The 16,222-nt window shown below is 42.4% G+C and overlaps 2 protein-coding genes across 5 annotated transcripts; one reads left to right on the top strand and one right to left on the bottom strand.

Annotated features, from left to right (window-relative positions):
• Positions 1-127: 127 nt before the first annotated feature.
• tecra (trans-2,3-enoyl-CoA reductase a) lies at positions 128-7,134 on the top strand. 2 transcript variants are annotated; one of them, XM_034219705.1, is made up of 12 exons: positions 128-1,210; positions 1,319-1,701; positions 2,422-2,473; positions 2,575-2,619; positions 2,721-2,824; positions 4,161-4,276; positions 4,432-4,537; positions 4,681-4,753; positions 5,217-5,260; positions 5,346-5,403; positions 5,525-5,613; positions 6,082-7,134. In XM_034219705.1, the coding sequence occupies exons 2-12, from the start codon at positions 1,534-1,536 to the stop codon at positions 6,253-6,255; spliced, it is 1,029 nt and encodes a 342-aa protein (XP_034075596.1). In that variant the 5' UTR covers positions 128-1,210; positions 1,319-1,533; the 3' UTR covers positions 6,256-7,134. The 2 variants fall into 2 exon arrangements, with proteins under 2 accessions (XP_034075596.1, XP_034075595.1); XM_034219704.1 differs by having other exon boundaries at positions 128-1,701.
• Positions 7,135-7,316: 182 nt separating this feature from the next.
• On the bottom strand, positions 7,317-15,198 carry samd1a (sterile alpha motif domain containing 1a). 3 transcript variants are annotated; one of them, XM_034219702.1, is made up of 7 exons: positions 14,680-15,198; positions 11,904-12,252; positions 11,388-11,524; positions 11,224-11,287; positions 9,740-9,821; positions 9,324-9,438; positions 7,317-8,548 (listed from the first exon to the last, which is right to left on the bottom strand). In XM_034219702.1, exons 1-7 carry the CDS (start codon positions 15,034-15,036, stop codon positions 8,402-8,404), a joined length of 1,251 nt encoding a protein of 416 aa, XP_034075593.1. In that variant the 5' UTR covers positions 15,037-15,198; the 3' UTR covers positions 7,317-8,401. The 3 variants fall into 3 exon arrangements, with proteins under 3 accessions (XP_034075593.1, XP_034075594.1, XP_034075592.1); XM_034219703.1 differs by having other exon boundaries at positions 11,224-11,284; positions 11,388-11,527; positions 14,680-15,197; XM_034219701.1 differs by having other exon boundaries at positions 11,388-11,527; positions 14,680-15,196.
• Positions 15,199-16,222: the final 1,024 nt, after the last annotated feature.

Here is a 16,222-nt window from a genome sequence, read left to right as displayed (position 1 = left end):
ATCATTTATCTTCTCTGTATTCACAACTACAGATATCCTAAATGTGCATCATTTGTACAATCTGAAGCTTTCTGACACAATTCAAACAAATATAAACCTCAACAAAGTAAATATCTTTTACGTGGCTTTTTATTTTCTACACTTGTTGCTGTTACTGAGTTTACCAGCAAATGGGTAGGTTCAATAAAGTTACAGAATACAATTTACAAAATCTCAAAGAAAATTGAGAGATTACACTCTGAGGATAAACCATTCACATACATTCTTAAAAAAATCTTGGATCACATCAAATGTTTTATTGTCAAATCTTCAGTAGGAATAAGAGGCTATTTTGCAGAATGTGACAATGTATCTGCAAGAGAATTAAAATGACTGACAGTCTCAGGATAAGTGATCCTATGGAGTCTTATGTCACAGCATTCCTCTGACATCAGATGTTAGTGATACCACCTTTACGTCAGGATTCAACATTTGAGTTTTTTTCCCCATACATTGATGTTTCTGATCATCAGTGAAATACGTATTTAGCACAGGGATATTTCTGATACAAAACTCAAAAACTATCTTGGAATCCATACAGTGATACCTCTGCTTGCTGCTGGATTTGACAGCTCCTGCCGGCTATACATAGACCACAGAATTATGCAGTTGGCTATGTGCGATGATCAGTTGACCCTGTTCTACTAACGGCATCTTTGATCTTCTCACAATCAGCATTTTCTTTGCCCTCCTCCTACCACAAACCTCCTTGAAGTATTTTAGAAGCGGTGTTGTTCATTTAGCCCACAAACCTTGAACCACGCAGGCCCTGAAATAAACCTGTCTGCTTTTGTCAGGGAGAGGTCAGAAAGAGAAGAGAATACCACCAACACAGGTGGTCCGGGGGAAGGGGGCGAAGTGTTGGCATGTGGAGGTCTTTCATCCCATGGATCAGGCTTTTAATGGGGACCGTCACTGTAACCAAGCGAGGAGCAGGGCAGAGAGGAGATGTGTCTTATAGGTCTAATGAGAGCACATTGGCATCTGTCACTGGGTAGGCTAGTATGTGTCTGTCCAAGGTTACCAAGCTGGTGTAGAGCAAATCAGGCAACTTATATTTAGCCTTGCAAATAGCGCTCTGTGGATTATGTCTTGGTGCTATCCGGTTTCGTCTTCAGTGCGTTTTGCAGCGTGAAGGGGGGCTGTGGATCATGAAGAAGCTGCTACTCAGGTGAGGAGCAGGTTCACTTCATGTTCTGAGACCAGCTCTCCTTCCACTTTTTCTAATTCTCCCCCCTGCTCGTTTGCCTCCTCTTTTGAATACATACGCTCATTCTAGGGGGCAAACGTTTTTATGGTCTCACATACTTCTTCTGGAGGTGGAGGGCTATTCAGAGAGTCCGAAAGGCACCACAGAAGACAAGCTTGAGTTGGGCTGACAGTTGCACTGAGGGGGAGCAGGGAGTTGCTTCTCATACCAGAGGACAGCCAGCGTGCTTGGACATAACAGAGAATATTTCACAAGCCTACTGACATTTGGGATTTAACAGTAACATGGATGTACTCGCCTTAGAGGCAAAGACTGGAAATGCAGGAGATTCTGATAAGAAGTCTTCCTCGAGGCCAAAACCAAAACCTCCAAAAAAGGCCAAAAGGATTGTTTATTTTGAGGTGGAGATTGTGGACCTAAAGACTAAAGAGAAACTGCTGCTGCTCGATAAGGTCAGTGTCAGGATGATTAAAAATGGTTTCTGAGTAATGATTTTCGACGACTGATAATACTTACTACAACTAGTGCATGACAAAGCCACAATGAGTTCAAAAAAACGTGCATGCCATAGATTTTATGATCAATTACTACGGTTTATCACCTCCCGGTGCATTCCTTTTAAAGTTACATCTTATGTCTGTTCTAAAAGTAGCTCAAGCAGAGACTGTGATTACTTTGCAGGGACGTCAGAGGAAACATGTTTGTTGTAGCTCAATAACTACTCGGTTGTCACTGTGAGCTGACGGGTAATTGTACAGATATTCATGTACTTCACAGACGGCTCGGTCAAGTGCAGCCATTATCAGTTACGTTACTATTGAGCGAGGGTTGTAGTTAGGAGGTGAGAATTCCCTCTTCGACTGACAGGAATTTTCTGTTCTTGCTACAGTACATGCCTGTGCTGCACTGGGCCAAAAGTAGGCAGGGCAGGCGCACATGATTAGCAACCTTGTATAAATGTGCACAGTCCTGTCAAAAAACGTGAGGGATCTCATTGCAGATGTAAATGCATGTATGAACATTTTTAAAGGGAATACAAATGTTTGCAGTAAAGACAGAATTGCAGATACTTTTGTATTTGTAGAACTCCATGTCTTGTGAATTGAGATGTAAATGTCAACTTGGTAGTCTACTAATGTCACACTATCTAAGTATGTTTTTGTACATTGCAGGTGGAGCCAACTGCCACTGTTTTGGATATAAAAGCTTTGTTTCACAAATCATGTGAGTAAGTTTAAGAAAAAAAAGTAATATTTTTACCAATTTGTATTTTTTATTGAATCTCTTAAACACGCCAAGAGTTAAGTTCCTCTCCATTTGAACAGATCCAAAGTGGTATCCAGCCAGACAATCCCTGCGTTTGGATGCAAGTGCGTCTGCTTTTTTTACAATAACTACCTCATTAATCCACATTGATTGTAAAGTGTTGTGGGGACGTTTTGTGACATTGTCTCAACTGCCATGTTTTCAGAGGGCAAGTGTCTCAGGGATGAGGAAATTCTGCAGACGCTTCCGGTGGGAACCACAGCCAGCTTTTACTTCAGTGACCTCGGACCCCAGCTCACATGGGGAACTGTGAGTACACACTGACACAATATTTGTGAACATACAAATGTGTTGCGTGTTTAAGTTAATGAATGAAGTCCTGCATGCCTTACATTACTGTAAGCTGTTTCAGTAAAAACAGCTGTTTTCAAGTACATTGTGTTCTTCAACCTTCCTTTGTGATTCTGTAAACAAATATTTCAAGATTTTAGTGTGGAAATTACTCTTGGATATGTTCATGATCTGATGCTCTGAACAGCAACGTGAATAAATTAAATGAACATTTTATTTGTATCACTGAATTAGAATGCTTGAAGTTTAAATACAAAATATTAGGTTCAACTTACTATTATTGCTTTCAGCTAACCAAATACAGTTAAGTGACATTTGTTGACATAATTCACTTAATTAAAGTCAACGTTTCAGTTTTTTCAGTGTATCACAGAAGAGGCTTGCTTGTAATGGCCTGCAAAGTATACACTATTTGTACTTAACAGGCTCAAACATGCAAAATCACCGGTATGGCCTTTTAAGATTCTTGTACTTTAAATATATACAGAAACTTTCTCACCCACTCAATAACTCTCAACAGACAGTGACAGATAGAGGTGATTTGCCGTGGTTCATTTTTCTCTCACCTCCTGCCGCAGTGCCTGTCCTCTGTCCCAGGACATATAATCTCACAGCTCTATTTCTCCCTAAGGTGTTTATCCCCCTGACCTCTCACTTGGGTTTCACTGTGCCTCTTTACACTCTTGCCCACCCAGTCTATCCATTCCCTGTGCTTAGCAACACTGATATAACCCCCTGCACCCTGCACCCTGCCAGGCTGCCGACTTGTGCCACTGTGGGTGGAGGAGCCTGCTGTGCCCCCGCAGAGATAACCAGTAGCGATTGGCCGCGCCATGCTGAGCCAGGGCTCTGCTGGAGGTGCTGATTCAGGGATCTATTTCACTGTCAGCTGTGCTGCTGCGCTTGATCATATCATTTGTGGAAAATTGGTATTACAAGCTGCCTTAGTGTCTTGTTTTTTCCATGGGCATTATGGCACTAAATGGTCGTACAACTACACAGACTGTTTTTGTTTTAAGACGGATTTGACATTGGTCATGACGCGGGTTACTAGAGAAGCTTGAGCCATACTGGTGTCAGGTGCACATTCTTCCCTTTGACAGAGAGTTAAGAGTGTTGATCTAACAAGGAGAACATACTTAATTCCACTAGTAGCTGTATTTTTAAGAGCTTTTAATCATTACAGCCGTTTATTGTAACTGTTTTCATGAGTTCTGCATTTTTTTGTATTTCTTCTCATGCGACTGGTTGCTAGATTATTCAAAGCCTTTCTGTCTTTTCTTGCTCACTTCAGGTGTTCCTGACAGAGTGTGTTGGCCCACTGATCATCTACTTAATGTTCTACTTCCACCTTCCCTTCATCTACTCCCCCAAATATGACTTCACCAGCAGCAAGCACTGGGTCGTACAGTGAGTGTCAGCTTCTTTGGGGGATTTGTTTCGATGTTGCTGCAGTGTATCACAGAAGACAAACACTTATAAAGGTTATTGCTGAGTCAGGGTAATGGAGTACAGCTTGGCGATGTATTAATCACAGCTCATCATGTATGTGTGTCCTGTTGCAGCTTGGCCTGCATGTGTCACTCCTTCCACTACATCAAGAGGATCCTGGAGACCATGTTTGTCCATCGTATCTCCCATGGGACCATGCCCCTCAGAAACATATTCAAGGTGAGCGAGCTCCATAGTTTTATTTTGATCTCTGAATGTCTGATTAGTGGTGTGTTAAAATGTTTTGCTTTGTTCTTATTCGCAGAGATCTGACCATATGCGGAACAGTATGACTTATAATAGTGTCTGTCCCTCTATTTCAGAACTGTGGCTATTACTGGTGCACCGCAGCTTGGATGGCGTACTACATTAACCACCCTCTCTACACCACTCCCTGTAAGTGCAGATATGATAAGAAGAAAATACCGCAACATGTGTTCTGATTGGCCTTCAGTCCTTTAATCTGGTACAGCCATACTTTGGGCACAGCCATACTTTGGGCAAGTATCTAACGGTTCATAATGGAATTTTAGATTACACGAAAGATCCCACTTTTGTCAATAGTAAACATCAGAATAAAAAAAAATGAATGAAAATGCTAACATTTAGTTATTAAATATTGCCCAGATTAATCTCAGCAAGTCTTAGATATTCATCTTGTTATGAGTGCATAGATACCAAATTGGATCATTGTGTTTCTGAAGTTTTTGAGGTACAGCCATCTGTTATCATGTTATATTTAGTCTTTGGACCCATTACACTACTTATTTTTTCTGAAACACAATGAAATATGTATAGAATACAGTAGTCCCAGGTGCCCATGGGTGGGTTCATCAATGGTTCTGCTATACATCCACAGATTATGGGCAGCAGCAGGTGAATACAGGACTTTATATTTTCTTGGTAAGTTTTAGATCTGATATATTTATGTCTCTAATAATATTCCTAACATTAAACTGATCATCTTTGGATGTCTTTACTCCCACAGTTCTGTCAAGTAGGAAACTTTTCCATCCATGTGGCTCTTCGTAACCTCAAACAACCAGGTAAGTCTTTTCTGACAAGGCACATGGGGGTTAGCCATAAACGTAATTTTTCTAATTAAAAAAAACATCAGATTGTACAGAACACTTCAATGTTTTTTTGTGTGTTTACGCTTCATCTCAGGTTCAAAAACAAAGAAGATTCCTTACCCGACGAAAAATCCCTTCACATGGATGTTTTGGCTGGTCTCTTGTCCAAACTACACATATGAGGTAAAGCAAAGTAGGCCTATACTCTGACTGGAAAAATGACATTAATTTATGTCTTTATAACACTAACGAAAAAACAAATCTATAAGCACACCAACAGCCACCTCAACATACACAAACCAACACATTCAGGCAGTAAAACTACAAGATGGCCTGATGCCATACTAAATGATGGCTTTTAAAATGTATTATCTTCTGAACATCTTTAAAACTAGGAATCTGTTTGTAATAATTTCTTTATCACAGTTTTTTTCCCCGCTCTCTCTGTTAGGTTATTTCTTGTATTTTGCAGCGAGTAGCATTGCACATTCAAACCCTGAAATACTAATGGCAACTGTTGTCTGCCTGTCTGTTCAACAACTAGCAAAATCCTGCCCTATAAAATGAACTGTTGCTGCCATCTACTGGTTATGCCTGTCACTTGTTTTAGAAATCTCAATGTGTGTGTGTGTGTGTGTGTGTGTGTCACAGCTGGGCACCTGGATCGGCTTCACGTTGATGACCCAGTGTGTGCCTGTGGCTTTCTTCACCATTGTGGGCTTCATCCAGATGACAGTGTGGGCCAAAGGCAAACATTACGGCTACCTAAAGGAGTACAGAGATTATCCCACCCTGCGCTCCTCCATACTCCCCTTCATCCTCTAAAGCCTGCCAGAGAAAACAACAGGTTCTACCCACAACCACCCCTCTCTGATGGGCTACTTTTTGAAGGCCTTTCCATCCACAGGATGCCAGAAAGTGTCTTCTGAGGTCGGAAGGATTTTGGTCATTTGGACTCCATTTTACTGTTATGGTTACTCTGAGTGTTCAAACGGTGAATGCAGGACTGAGAGGCAATAGAAGCCATCAGAGTTAAATGCAACAAAGTCTTAATTTAATGTTGAATGTGATCTTGAAGAGAAAGAGGATGAAACATTTGTTTTGCTACTTTGATAAGTTTTAACATGTTTGATGTGCTGTTTCATTTTATTGTAAGAATAACAACCTGATCAGTGGAGTTTCCCACAGAGCTAAACTGCATTGTCAAACTAGTGTGCAGCCTGGAGCTGACAACTTTGTGGCCTCATGCAGAGTTCTGCTGTTTCAAGTGACCTTTACACTAGAGCTATCTGGTCCAGAAAATGTATGCCAATTACCACATTTCCACCATGGTTGAAGATACAACTGTATTTAAGTAAAAGGAACAAGTGCATATCTCATTTAGTAAGAAAACTCTGATGACAGATGATTATAATGTTCATTAAGAAGTAGTGAAAAGAAAAGTTACTGTCATTAAATTATCTTCATAGTTTGACATACTTAATATTAAGTTGCTGCACCTTTCTTTTATTTTTGAACTGATCTAAAGAGTTTCCAAAATACAAGACTTAAACTTTGTATGGTGGTGCTTTCCAAGATTGGATAAGGTCATTGAAAACACATCCTAAATAGTTTACTTTGCAATTCCATTTTCACTTAATGTGCATGACAGAGCGCTGCGCCGACTGAACCTTCAAATAAAATGAGGAACTTTTATTTATTGTATTTGGTGTCCTGCTGCATTGTTTGTGTGAGGAGAGTATTCCGTTTTGAGCACAACTTGAATCTAAAGTTTGTCTACAATATTTGAGTGTGCCCTTACACAGTCTGAGGGCAACTCTGACCTACTGTAGCCATATATTTATGCATATTGTTAATATGAGGAGTGTCATAAATAAGAAAATAACTGACTGAACAGACAGACAAGCTTTATTCGTGAATCTGGAAGAAGCGTTTCGTTACAGATAAAAAGGGGACAAAACACATCGGACATGTGGACTACAGCTTATGGAATGTTACAATTCAAGAGGCTAGCTTACATACAAAAGAGACACTGGGCAATTTATGAATGGATGATACATTCAAATATTGCATTTGATCAAGATACCTGCTCTGTAAACAGGCACTAAGCAGCTGTATTTCATTTCAAATAATATATTCATTATAACAATAACATGTATGTAAGCAAACTCCATTAGGCCCCGCATTTCTCTGGTCTGCAATTGTTCCCCAAAATGTTAATAGTTGGACCACAGTCAGATCTGAATAAGATAACAAAAAATAGATGAAAACAAACAAACATATTGCCTTCCCAGTGGTATATCATATTGGTTACACATGACATAGTCTAACATCAGCAGCTGTTGGTAGCATGATGAGTCAGGAATCAGACTTGTGATGCAGATATGGATAGTCTGACTTCCCCAGCACAAACGGATTTGAAGGAAATCTCACAACTATGTGTATCTGTGTGACTTAAAAGAGCTTCTGGACTCCTAGAAGGTATCATAACAGATCGATCAGGTTTAGAGTCAGATAGAAACCGACAGTTTTGTGTGAACCAAAAGCTGTAACGCTTTGCTGGCAGCACGGTGCAGTGCAGCATGTCTGTGGGTATATTAACCTATAGATGGTCCACTTGGTGCAGGTCTCAGTCCGCCTCAATGGCTGCATTATCCATCTTTTGCAGAAAAAGTCATTGCTCCTCCAAAGATGAATCTAAACATACCGGTCCATTCCCTTGACGATGCAATTCAACGGCACGGTTGAAATTAAAACCATTTGAAAACTAAAACGGCATAATGAGAGGTAGGATGACTGTTTTTCAGTTTCTGATCATTCACAGTGAAAGATCATTCCACCGCAGGCCGCCCCCCACTCACCCTTTACATATTCAGTATATGAAGGTGGGTGGTAGTATATAGATGGGAGAGGGCACTGCATGAATGTTTGGGTCGATGCAGCATTGTCTGTTTTTTATGTGCATCCCACTTCAGACGTCGTCGTATTCCAGGAAGTGGGTCCTCTGCAGCACCTTCACATGTCGCTCATAGATTTTGAGGGCAGGGCCGAGTCGGATAGACAAGCCAGTCAAAACGTCGCTGCGCTGCATTAGGAGAAGGGACTTCCCATCAATTTCCTGTGGGAGAGAGCTCAGTTAGCATCGGGAGCATATGGTTAAAAGGCATGTTCTGAAGGCTTAACATCTATTAAACCTTGAGTGTTGTCTCCTCCCTCTGGCTGTGAAAGTGATTACCATAAGGGAGAGACCAAAGGATGCAGCAGCAGATATGAGCGTGGCAGAAGTGTATGTAGAGGTTGATCAAGCAAAAATAAGAAAATGTGGTGTTTAGAGAAAGGATTCCATTCAAAAGATTTGTACTGGAAGACTCTACTGGAGGTTTAGGGAGATGCTGCGAGTAACCCTGCAGGCATACGAGTGCCAGGACGGCCAAGTCGCCACAGATGGCAGACACCACAACTCCATTGTTCTACCAAATACAGAGAGATTCATCTGGTGGGCATAGGCTTGATCAACATAGCAAGAATTGTTTGGCAAGGGCTTCAATGTAACAGACGCTGATTTATATGGAAAAGCCCTGCACTCCAGCTTTAATGTAACTCATTTCATTATTAAATAGCTGCCAGGACACAATGTGTAGAAAGCTAAAGTAGCTAATTCAACCCTAAAATCATGTTTTATAAAATCATGGCTAGAATTGTTCCTAGTCACTTCTCCACAGCCAGTTTTCTTCTCACTAATAAATGGTTACTCGCCACAGCATACATTACTATTGGACCGTGCGAAACATTAAATACAATCTGCCTCTAGAAATGCCCTGGCCGATGGGATATGCATGGTTTTCAGTTTACATGTAGCGCCCCCAGTGGCAGCGTTGAGGCGGTGCACTAACCTGTGTTCGAAACGCCACAGCCTGCTCTGGAAAGCCTGCAGCTGAGAAGTAGCTGGCCACATCTGACACAGTCCACTGCATCAAGTTCTGGCTCATGTTCTCCTTCTTCACAAAGCTGGAGTTAGATCAGAGACAAAGGAATAAGAGACATGACAACAGAGTGAGCTTTCTTCAAAAGCTAATGTCTCACTTTGTTGCTGTTTTTTGTACAAGCCTTTACGTGACCTTCTGTGTGGTCACGTAATTATTGACATGACTGTGCCTAAGAAATATGTAAATCAATGATTCAACTAACAAAGAATAAAAGTCAAAAGTGTATAACACATTGTAGAAAGATAAGTGACATTATCTTATTGTTTGGTAAAATGCATTTCCAGTTGGGGACGTAATGATTTGCTTAGTGAAAGGATACTCACACTTCATCATCTTTAACACCATTCAGAAGACTGACTTCTTCTGCTGGGAAGGACGTTATATCTAACTTGTTCTTTAATGTACCTGTAAACAAAATAGAAGTATACATTATTACATTAAAGTGAGAACAAAACATTGCCAATAAATGATCAAATCCAAGTCAACATCTTCTGTGCATTCGGCCTCTGAATCCAAGCTGTGTTCAGCTCCATTTCTGATAGGCAGTGATGGAAACATTACATTATCATTTTTAACGCAAGGTGACGCCTGTTGAGGTTTATATATCAAATCAACAGGGATTTGAACAGTTATTATAATTTATTTATAGGGTCTATTTCCTGATTTTACCTGGTTTTACTGTTTTTTCCAAAACGGCATACGTACATTAATCTTGGAAAAAGATATGGGAGCAAAGACAATGGCCTACATGGGAACCATATTTGTAACTTTTGTTGTTATTTTTTTTGTTATTATCTTTTGGGCATTTTTCCTTTATATAGATAAATAGATTTTAAAGGGGAGAGAGAGAAAAGGAATGACATGCAGAAAGGCCCTCAGGCCAGAGTCCAACCCTGAGCCCCCGTTGATAAAAGTTTAAAATGTGCAGCCTCCTATCCCTGTTATTGAGTGGTGCAAACAAACAGCAGCAGAGTTGTGATGAAATGGAAGTGATGCTTTTTCCATGGGACTAGTATCCCACACTGAGGCCTCCCCTTCACGGTACAGTATGTTTTTCCATTAGAGTTTGTTCACGGTTCAGTACAATGAGGGTACAGTGAATGGGAGTTGATACAGCACCATTACTGTACAGAACCTGCCCACCGTCACAAGATGCTGGCAGGACTGTCCGCATGCATGTGATGTATGACAAGGAAGAAGGCCTCGTTTTTAGGTGAGTGCAGATCCTTCTAGATTCAAGATTCAAAAGTACTGTGGCATGGCAGTTTACTTTATTATATGGCATGCTAGTTTTTTGCTATGAATTGTCTTGGTAATGTCCCACTAAGGAGGGAACAATCCATGTTGTTATTTTTATTTTTGTATGTATTTTTTATTAAATGTAAACCATTTGTAAGCACTTTGATTGCCGTAGAGCCATTTAAAGCTTTTAGCATTTTAATCTTCTTAATTGACTAAAAGTGTCTACAGGCCATCTCTACTAGCATAGCTTCTATTACTGCAGAGAGGTGCTGCATGTTTTGAGCAACAACCTTTAACTGTCAAAGTAAGCACCATCTGGATCAGTAGGTAGTGGGAGAAGCTTGAGAGGCATTCAGAAAATCTTGAGCAAGCCTCAAGGCAAGCTCAAGTCAAAAAGGCCAACCAGTCAGAATGGTATTTGAAACATAAGCTGTCATTACCTTAATCCTTAGGTGTGTTTTTTCCAAAGATTAAAGAGCAAACTAGTGATCAATTTGTTCTGGGCCAAACAGATGCTACTACACAGCAGTTATAAAGACAAAACATGAGACACTATGTTACTCACAGTTGTCAGATGGCAAAGACAGTGCCTGTGGTCTTCCATCCGATACATTCCTGGTTTCTTCCTGCTGGTGAAACAAAACAGAACAAAAAAAGATACATGAAATGTCAAGTCTGAAGCAGGAAAGTAAAAAGAGCAGCAGACTTTGAAGTGGTGTTGTTATTTACCAGCCCTGCTGCATAGTCTGGTACCAACTGGTCGGATGAAAGGCCACTTTCCACCGCCTGGCCTCCATCTTCTTTCTTCACGTTGTTCTTTAAAGCGCAGGGGCTGGTAGCTGCAGAGTGGACGGCTGGCTTTGTGGCTGCTGCCAACAGAGTAAGCACATGCTGATATCATTATTACTGTCACACCTGACTTACATTCTATGCAAATGTAAGTGCCTATCAAAAGCTAAAGCATCTTAAACTTCTTAAATGTGTTTATTTTTTTAACACTGTTTATTAAGTTGTTAAAATATGCTGATGGATGACTGCTTGTCTTACTGCAGGAAGTGATTGCCTAGCCAGGGAAATGTATTGCTAACATTAAGTGAGGCATTTGTATCATAAACAAACAACTATGTCACCCATCCAGCTACCATCCAAATTCACAACTAAGCATACGTCTTGCACATGAAGCAATATTTGAGAGCCCCATAATACCGGGTGTGCACATTAGACAGTCTCTAGCCGTGTGAATACCTTTGTCTCTCTGCATTCCTGGGTGCTGGCGCTCCGTTGGGCACACAGCAGAATGATAGGCCCAGTCATTGTGTGTGAGGGCCCTGGGGCTGGGGGGGGGCAAGGAGCTGGGCCTCTCACCAGCCTTCTGTACAGAGGCACTGTCCAGGCCGGAGACGGGTCCACAGCCGGGGCCAGGCCGAGTGCCAGAGGGGGAGCAGGGGGCCGAGGTGGCACGCACAGGGGCACAGCGCACGCTGGTATCTGCCTCAGGGCGGCCAGGAGAGGGTCCGTCCTGTCCATCCCGGCTCTCATCAGCCCCCTCCTCGTCTGCATTACTGTCCGTGTCCATTGCCATTGAAGTGTCAGCCTAGCAGCAGAAGTGCAACATATGATTTTCATTCCGTTGTATTTATAATCTATATAACAAAAACACCATCAAAAACCTAAATAATTACAAGTCAGGCATGACTGATTGTCTCCATTGATTCAATCAAAGACTAACAGCTTGAGGGGATTAGAAAACATTAACCCAGTGAGAGAAAAGACACTCAACAATTAATTCATTATTTTGACAACAACTTAAAAAGCTGGTGAAGCCTGTGCCTGAGCACTAATTGTAGGCTGCGAATGTCACATGAAAACACCATACATATGTCGCAATGTGACCGCTCTGGTGAATGATTGCCCCTGAAGGCTCTCCGCGGTGCAGTGTTCACTCCGCAGACTGACTGTCCTTCAACCGCAAACGCGTTTCTACGCAATTAAACATTTGGATGTGTAGGTGTCTGGTTGCATACAAGTAGTTTTTAACATACGCACTCATTCCTTTCGTTATGTGGGAGGGGAGGGGGGGGGGGGGTTTGTCGACGGCGCCCTGAGTAAGAAAAAAAAAATACCTTGTTTGCGACTGCGTGTCCAAGACCCAGCAGTCGAGCACAAGAGCGCACTAAAGCCCGCCCCGCTCCTGAGAAAAGAGCCGCTTGTATGGCGTTCACCCATCGCACTGCATTTCACATAACTTTCACGGAGACACGGTCACAAAAGCACATCATGCCCCCCCGTAGGATCTTAACCCAGCACGATTTTCATCCTGGCTCATATGAAACCAGGCGATATATGCTCAGTGCGTTCCGATCTTTAGAGGCCTACTTGATTGATTATTCTAACACAAGGAGTAGATAAAGAGCCGATGGGAGGCGTTATAGGTTTTTCTCAAATTTCCTCCAAAGTGCGCATGGAGTTACGAGCCGCGGTAAAAACCTCGCCATTGTGTCCGAGGTCTTTAACGGAGCGCTCCCCGGGGGCCGAGCCACGGCAAAGCACACCGGAGGAAGAACACGAGCTTTAACTCGACGGGCAGCGAGCATCAACCGCCTCGTTTACCAAGCACTTTGACTTTGCACCGGGTCAACGATTTACAGTAGAGTAAAGGAGTCTGTTATCGGACACGTCACTGTCTACATCTCACCCTCGTATTCAAGTAAATTCTGCATTACAAGCCCCGAGTAGCAGCCTGTTTTAAAGTAATCGTACTCGTTTTTGGTAGCGACGCACACGCCTTTTTAGAGAACAAAGTCAATTTGATCTCAGCTTAACCCAAATCGGATCCGCTCTACATCGCTGCTGGACGAACAGTTTGCGGTCGCTTCACGTTAGTTCAGGTCCCAACAGTGTGACCGGCTCCTACGTGTATCATTACTTTGCAGTGATGTGGCTCGTCTTAAATATGCTCAGCAACATCGTTTCTAGACACTGAGAAGTGATGCCATTGTGTGCGGGACGAGAGAGGCCATAAAAACATCCAGCACCAAGCATTAGACATGACCGGGCTGGGCTGCGTGTCCGACAGTGGATCTAGGGGTTCGACTTTATGCACTGGCAGCACTGCGTCTGCAATCGTGCATTACTTGAAATACAGCCACAATGTGCATTCATAAACATACAATAGCTGTATAGTGAGTACTTTGACAATGATAATATTAGACTGTGTTGCTGTTCTACGGGGCAAAACATAGTGATGGGCATATTTTAAAGTCCAGACGGTAGGGGTGATTTCGTCACGGGCAGACATGGCAAGGATATGGCTCTGGTGACATTTGATGTTTTGCATGGAATGGATGTCCTCGTCAACAACCATACAATGTCCCAGCGTCCCCCATCAGGTTCCTACATCCGCGGTGTTTGAGACTTTTTTCCTTCTCTCACTCCCACATACTAAGGTGGTAATAATGAAAAACTGTATTTCCTGCCCAGGCTTCCAAAATAAAAGCCTCACTAGCAAGCACATGATTTGACGCTCTTGTTTTGAAGGCGAATGTTTACAACTTCCGGGGTGCGTCTGCTACTCTCTCGCTAGCTTGGCAGAGTCCTCCTCCCCTTCGCTCAACGCCGAGTTTGGGGCTCGAAAAGCGCTTTCTGCTGCCGATAATGGTGGCTCGGGTTGTTGCAGACGGGCAGGACGGTGCAACTTTTCTTGTCTACAAATTACACTTCTGACCCGCCCGTTAAAAGTGCTTTTCCGCTTAACAATGCTACACTCTCACGATAAGCGCACCTTCTGTTGTCTTGTTCTCTCGTCTCCACCTCGGCAGCGCTCGAACCGCCGCTCCCCGTCTGCGGCAGTTTTGGGTGCACTTGCAAATCACTCCCCTCACCACTCCCCGTGTAGACACAAACATACGTGTTTTTCTCGCCAAACCAAACAATATATGTGCCTAGGTTTTTTCTTCCACCTGTTAATTTGATATGACAATGAGATGCGAGCTCGTGCCTCCTCGCATCAACCTCCACGTACCTCCAAATCCTCCTCGTCCTGGTCCACGGGACCGAAAGCGCTGTCCCCGTTGCTCAGGTCAGAATGACTGGCTTCTTCCACCGCGCTCCTTCTCGCAGTCGTGGTTACATCGTCTTTTTTTCTGCTTCTTCGCTGAACCTTGGCGGCGTTCCGGTATGAAATAGAGCCCTTGTAATTAACTTTGAGCACGGTTTGTTCCTGAATCAGTTTCTCCAGTTCTGCACAGGTTCGGTCGGGCTCGGACCCGTGTCGTCTCCGGACCATTCGGCAAATCCTCTCCAAGTCCGGCCGGGCTTTTCGCGACCGTAGCGAGTCGATAGTGTCCAGGATCCACTTGCGGTACTCGGCTTCAGACATCTTTTTTGTGCTCGGTTGGTTCGCTTGCTTCTTGCTTTTTTTCTTACCTTAGTGCGTCAACCTTCTACGTTACACACGGTGTTTTTCGTGAGCCGCGGTCCGAGCCCAACTGAGAAGCGGAAACCTCGCTGTACGCCTCCTGCGTTTGCGTGTGCGCTTAAGGTGGACCGACAGAGTTGCAGGGAAAAGTTTCACTCTTGAGGGGCTTTAAGGTGGAATAGCTGTCCTGGACGAGGACGAGCGCGCGTACCCGGATACATGTGCGCCATAAAGGGTGCAAAAGGTGGCCATTTATTTCAAGAGTTAGAAAGTGTGGTAACGCCTTTGAAGTAGTGACTGAAGGTGGGGCACATGTGGTCCATCTCTTTCACGTAGAGCTTCGCAAAATCGGGTTAAAGAGCCAGAGGCGTGTGCGCTGGTGTTTTGGGCTCCATGTGTTGCCCTACTCTAGATCAAGCTGTGGAGGTAGACAATAAAATATGTTCATAAAAGCCAACACCTTAATTAATCAGTATATATCGGCATATATATATATATATATATATATATATATATATATATAATAATGCATTTTTATTATGAAATACAATAAGTGATTGAATACAAAATTGTAAATATTTTAGATTTTTTGATTGAAACTGATTTTTTTTTACAGTAAAAGCCGTTTCAAGATTAGTTTATGATTTACCTTAGTCATTTTTATAAACACGTAGGTCTCTGGTCAATAACTGGATAATGCATATCAAATATATGTATCCTATTATACTCTCAAAATCACTTTTCATTATTGTTTGTTGTCTACAATAATGAGGTGGCTTTAATATTTTCAAATTCTTGCTCTTTAACATGTATATCTCAAATGTCCCATTTGTGAATCCTGAATAGGAGAACCCTGAAGGTGGGAATACATTTTGAGTGTTGCTGAAAGCTAGTAATTGATCCCATAATGTGACAGGATGAACACAACTACATTATTCAATTGCAGCTGCCAGCCTCCCAACACATTGACCATGAAAGACAATACAGTTGTTCCCCCCCCCTACTAATAAGTATGTTCTTCTGATCCGGTGAGCAGCCTGAAGCTGCGAGTACCTTCCTTGACATACTGGATGTAAAAAAATACAACTTTAAAATGTGACAATCCTAAATCAGTGTGACATTGTGTATGGTGAAGAGAGCTTACATA

The sequence above is a fragment of the Gymnodraco acuticeps genome, unplaced genomic scaffold (genome assembly GCF_902827175.1).
Source record: "Gymnodraco acuticeps unplaced genomic scaffold, fGymAcu1.1, whole genome shotgun sequence".
NCBI lineage: Eukaryota > Metazoa > Chordata > Actinopteri > Perciformes > Bathydraconidae > Gymnodraco > Gymnodraco acuticeps.
The sequence above is the reverse complement of the archived record's forward strand: the minus strand, read 5'-3'. Positions and strand labels throughout refer to the sequence as shown.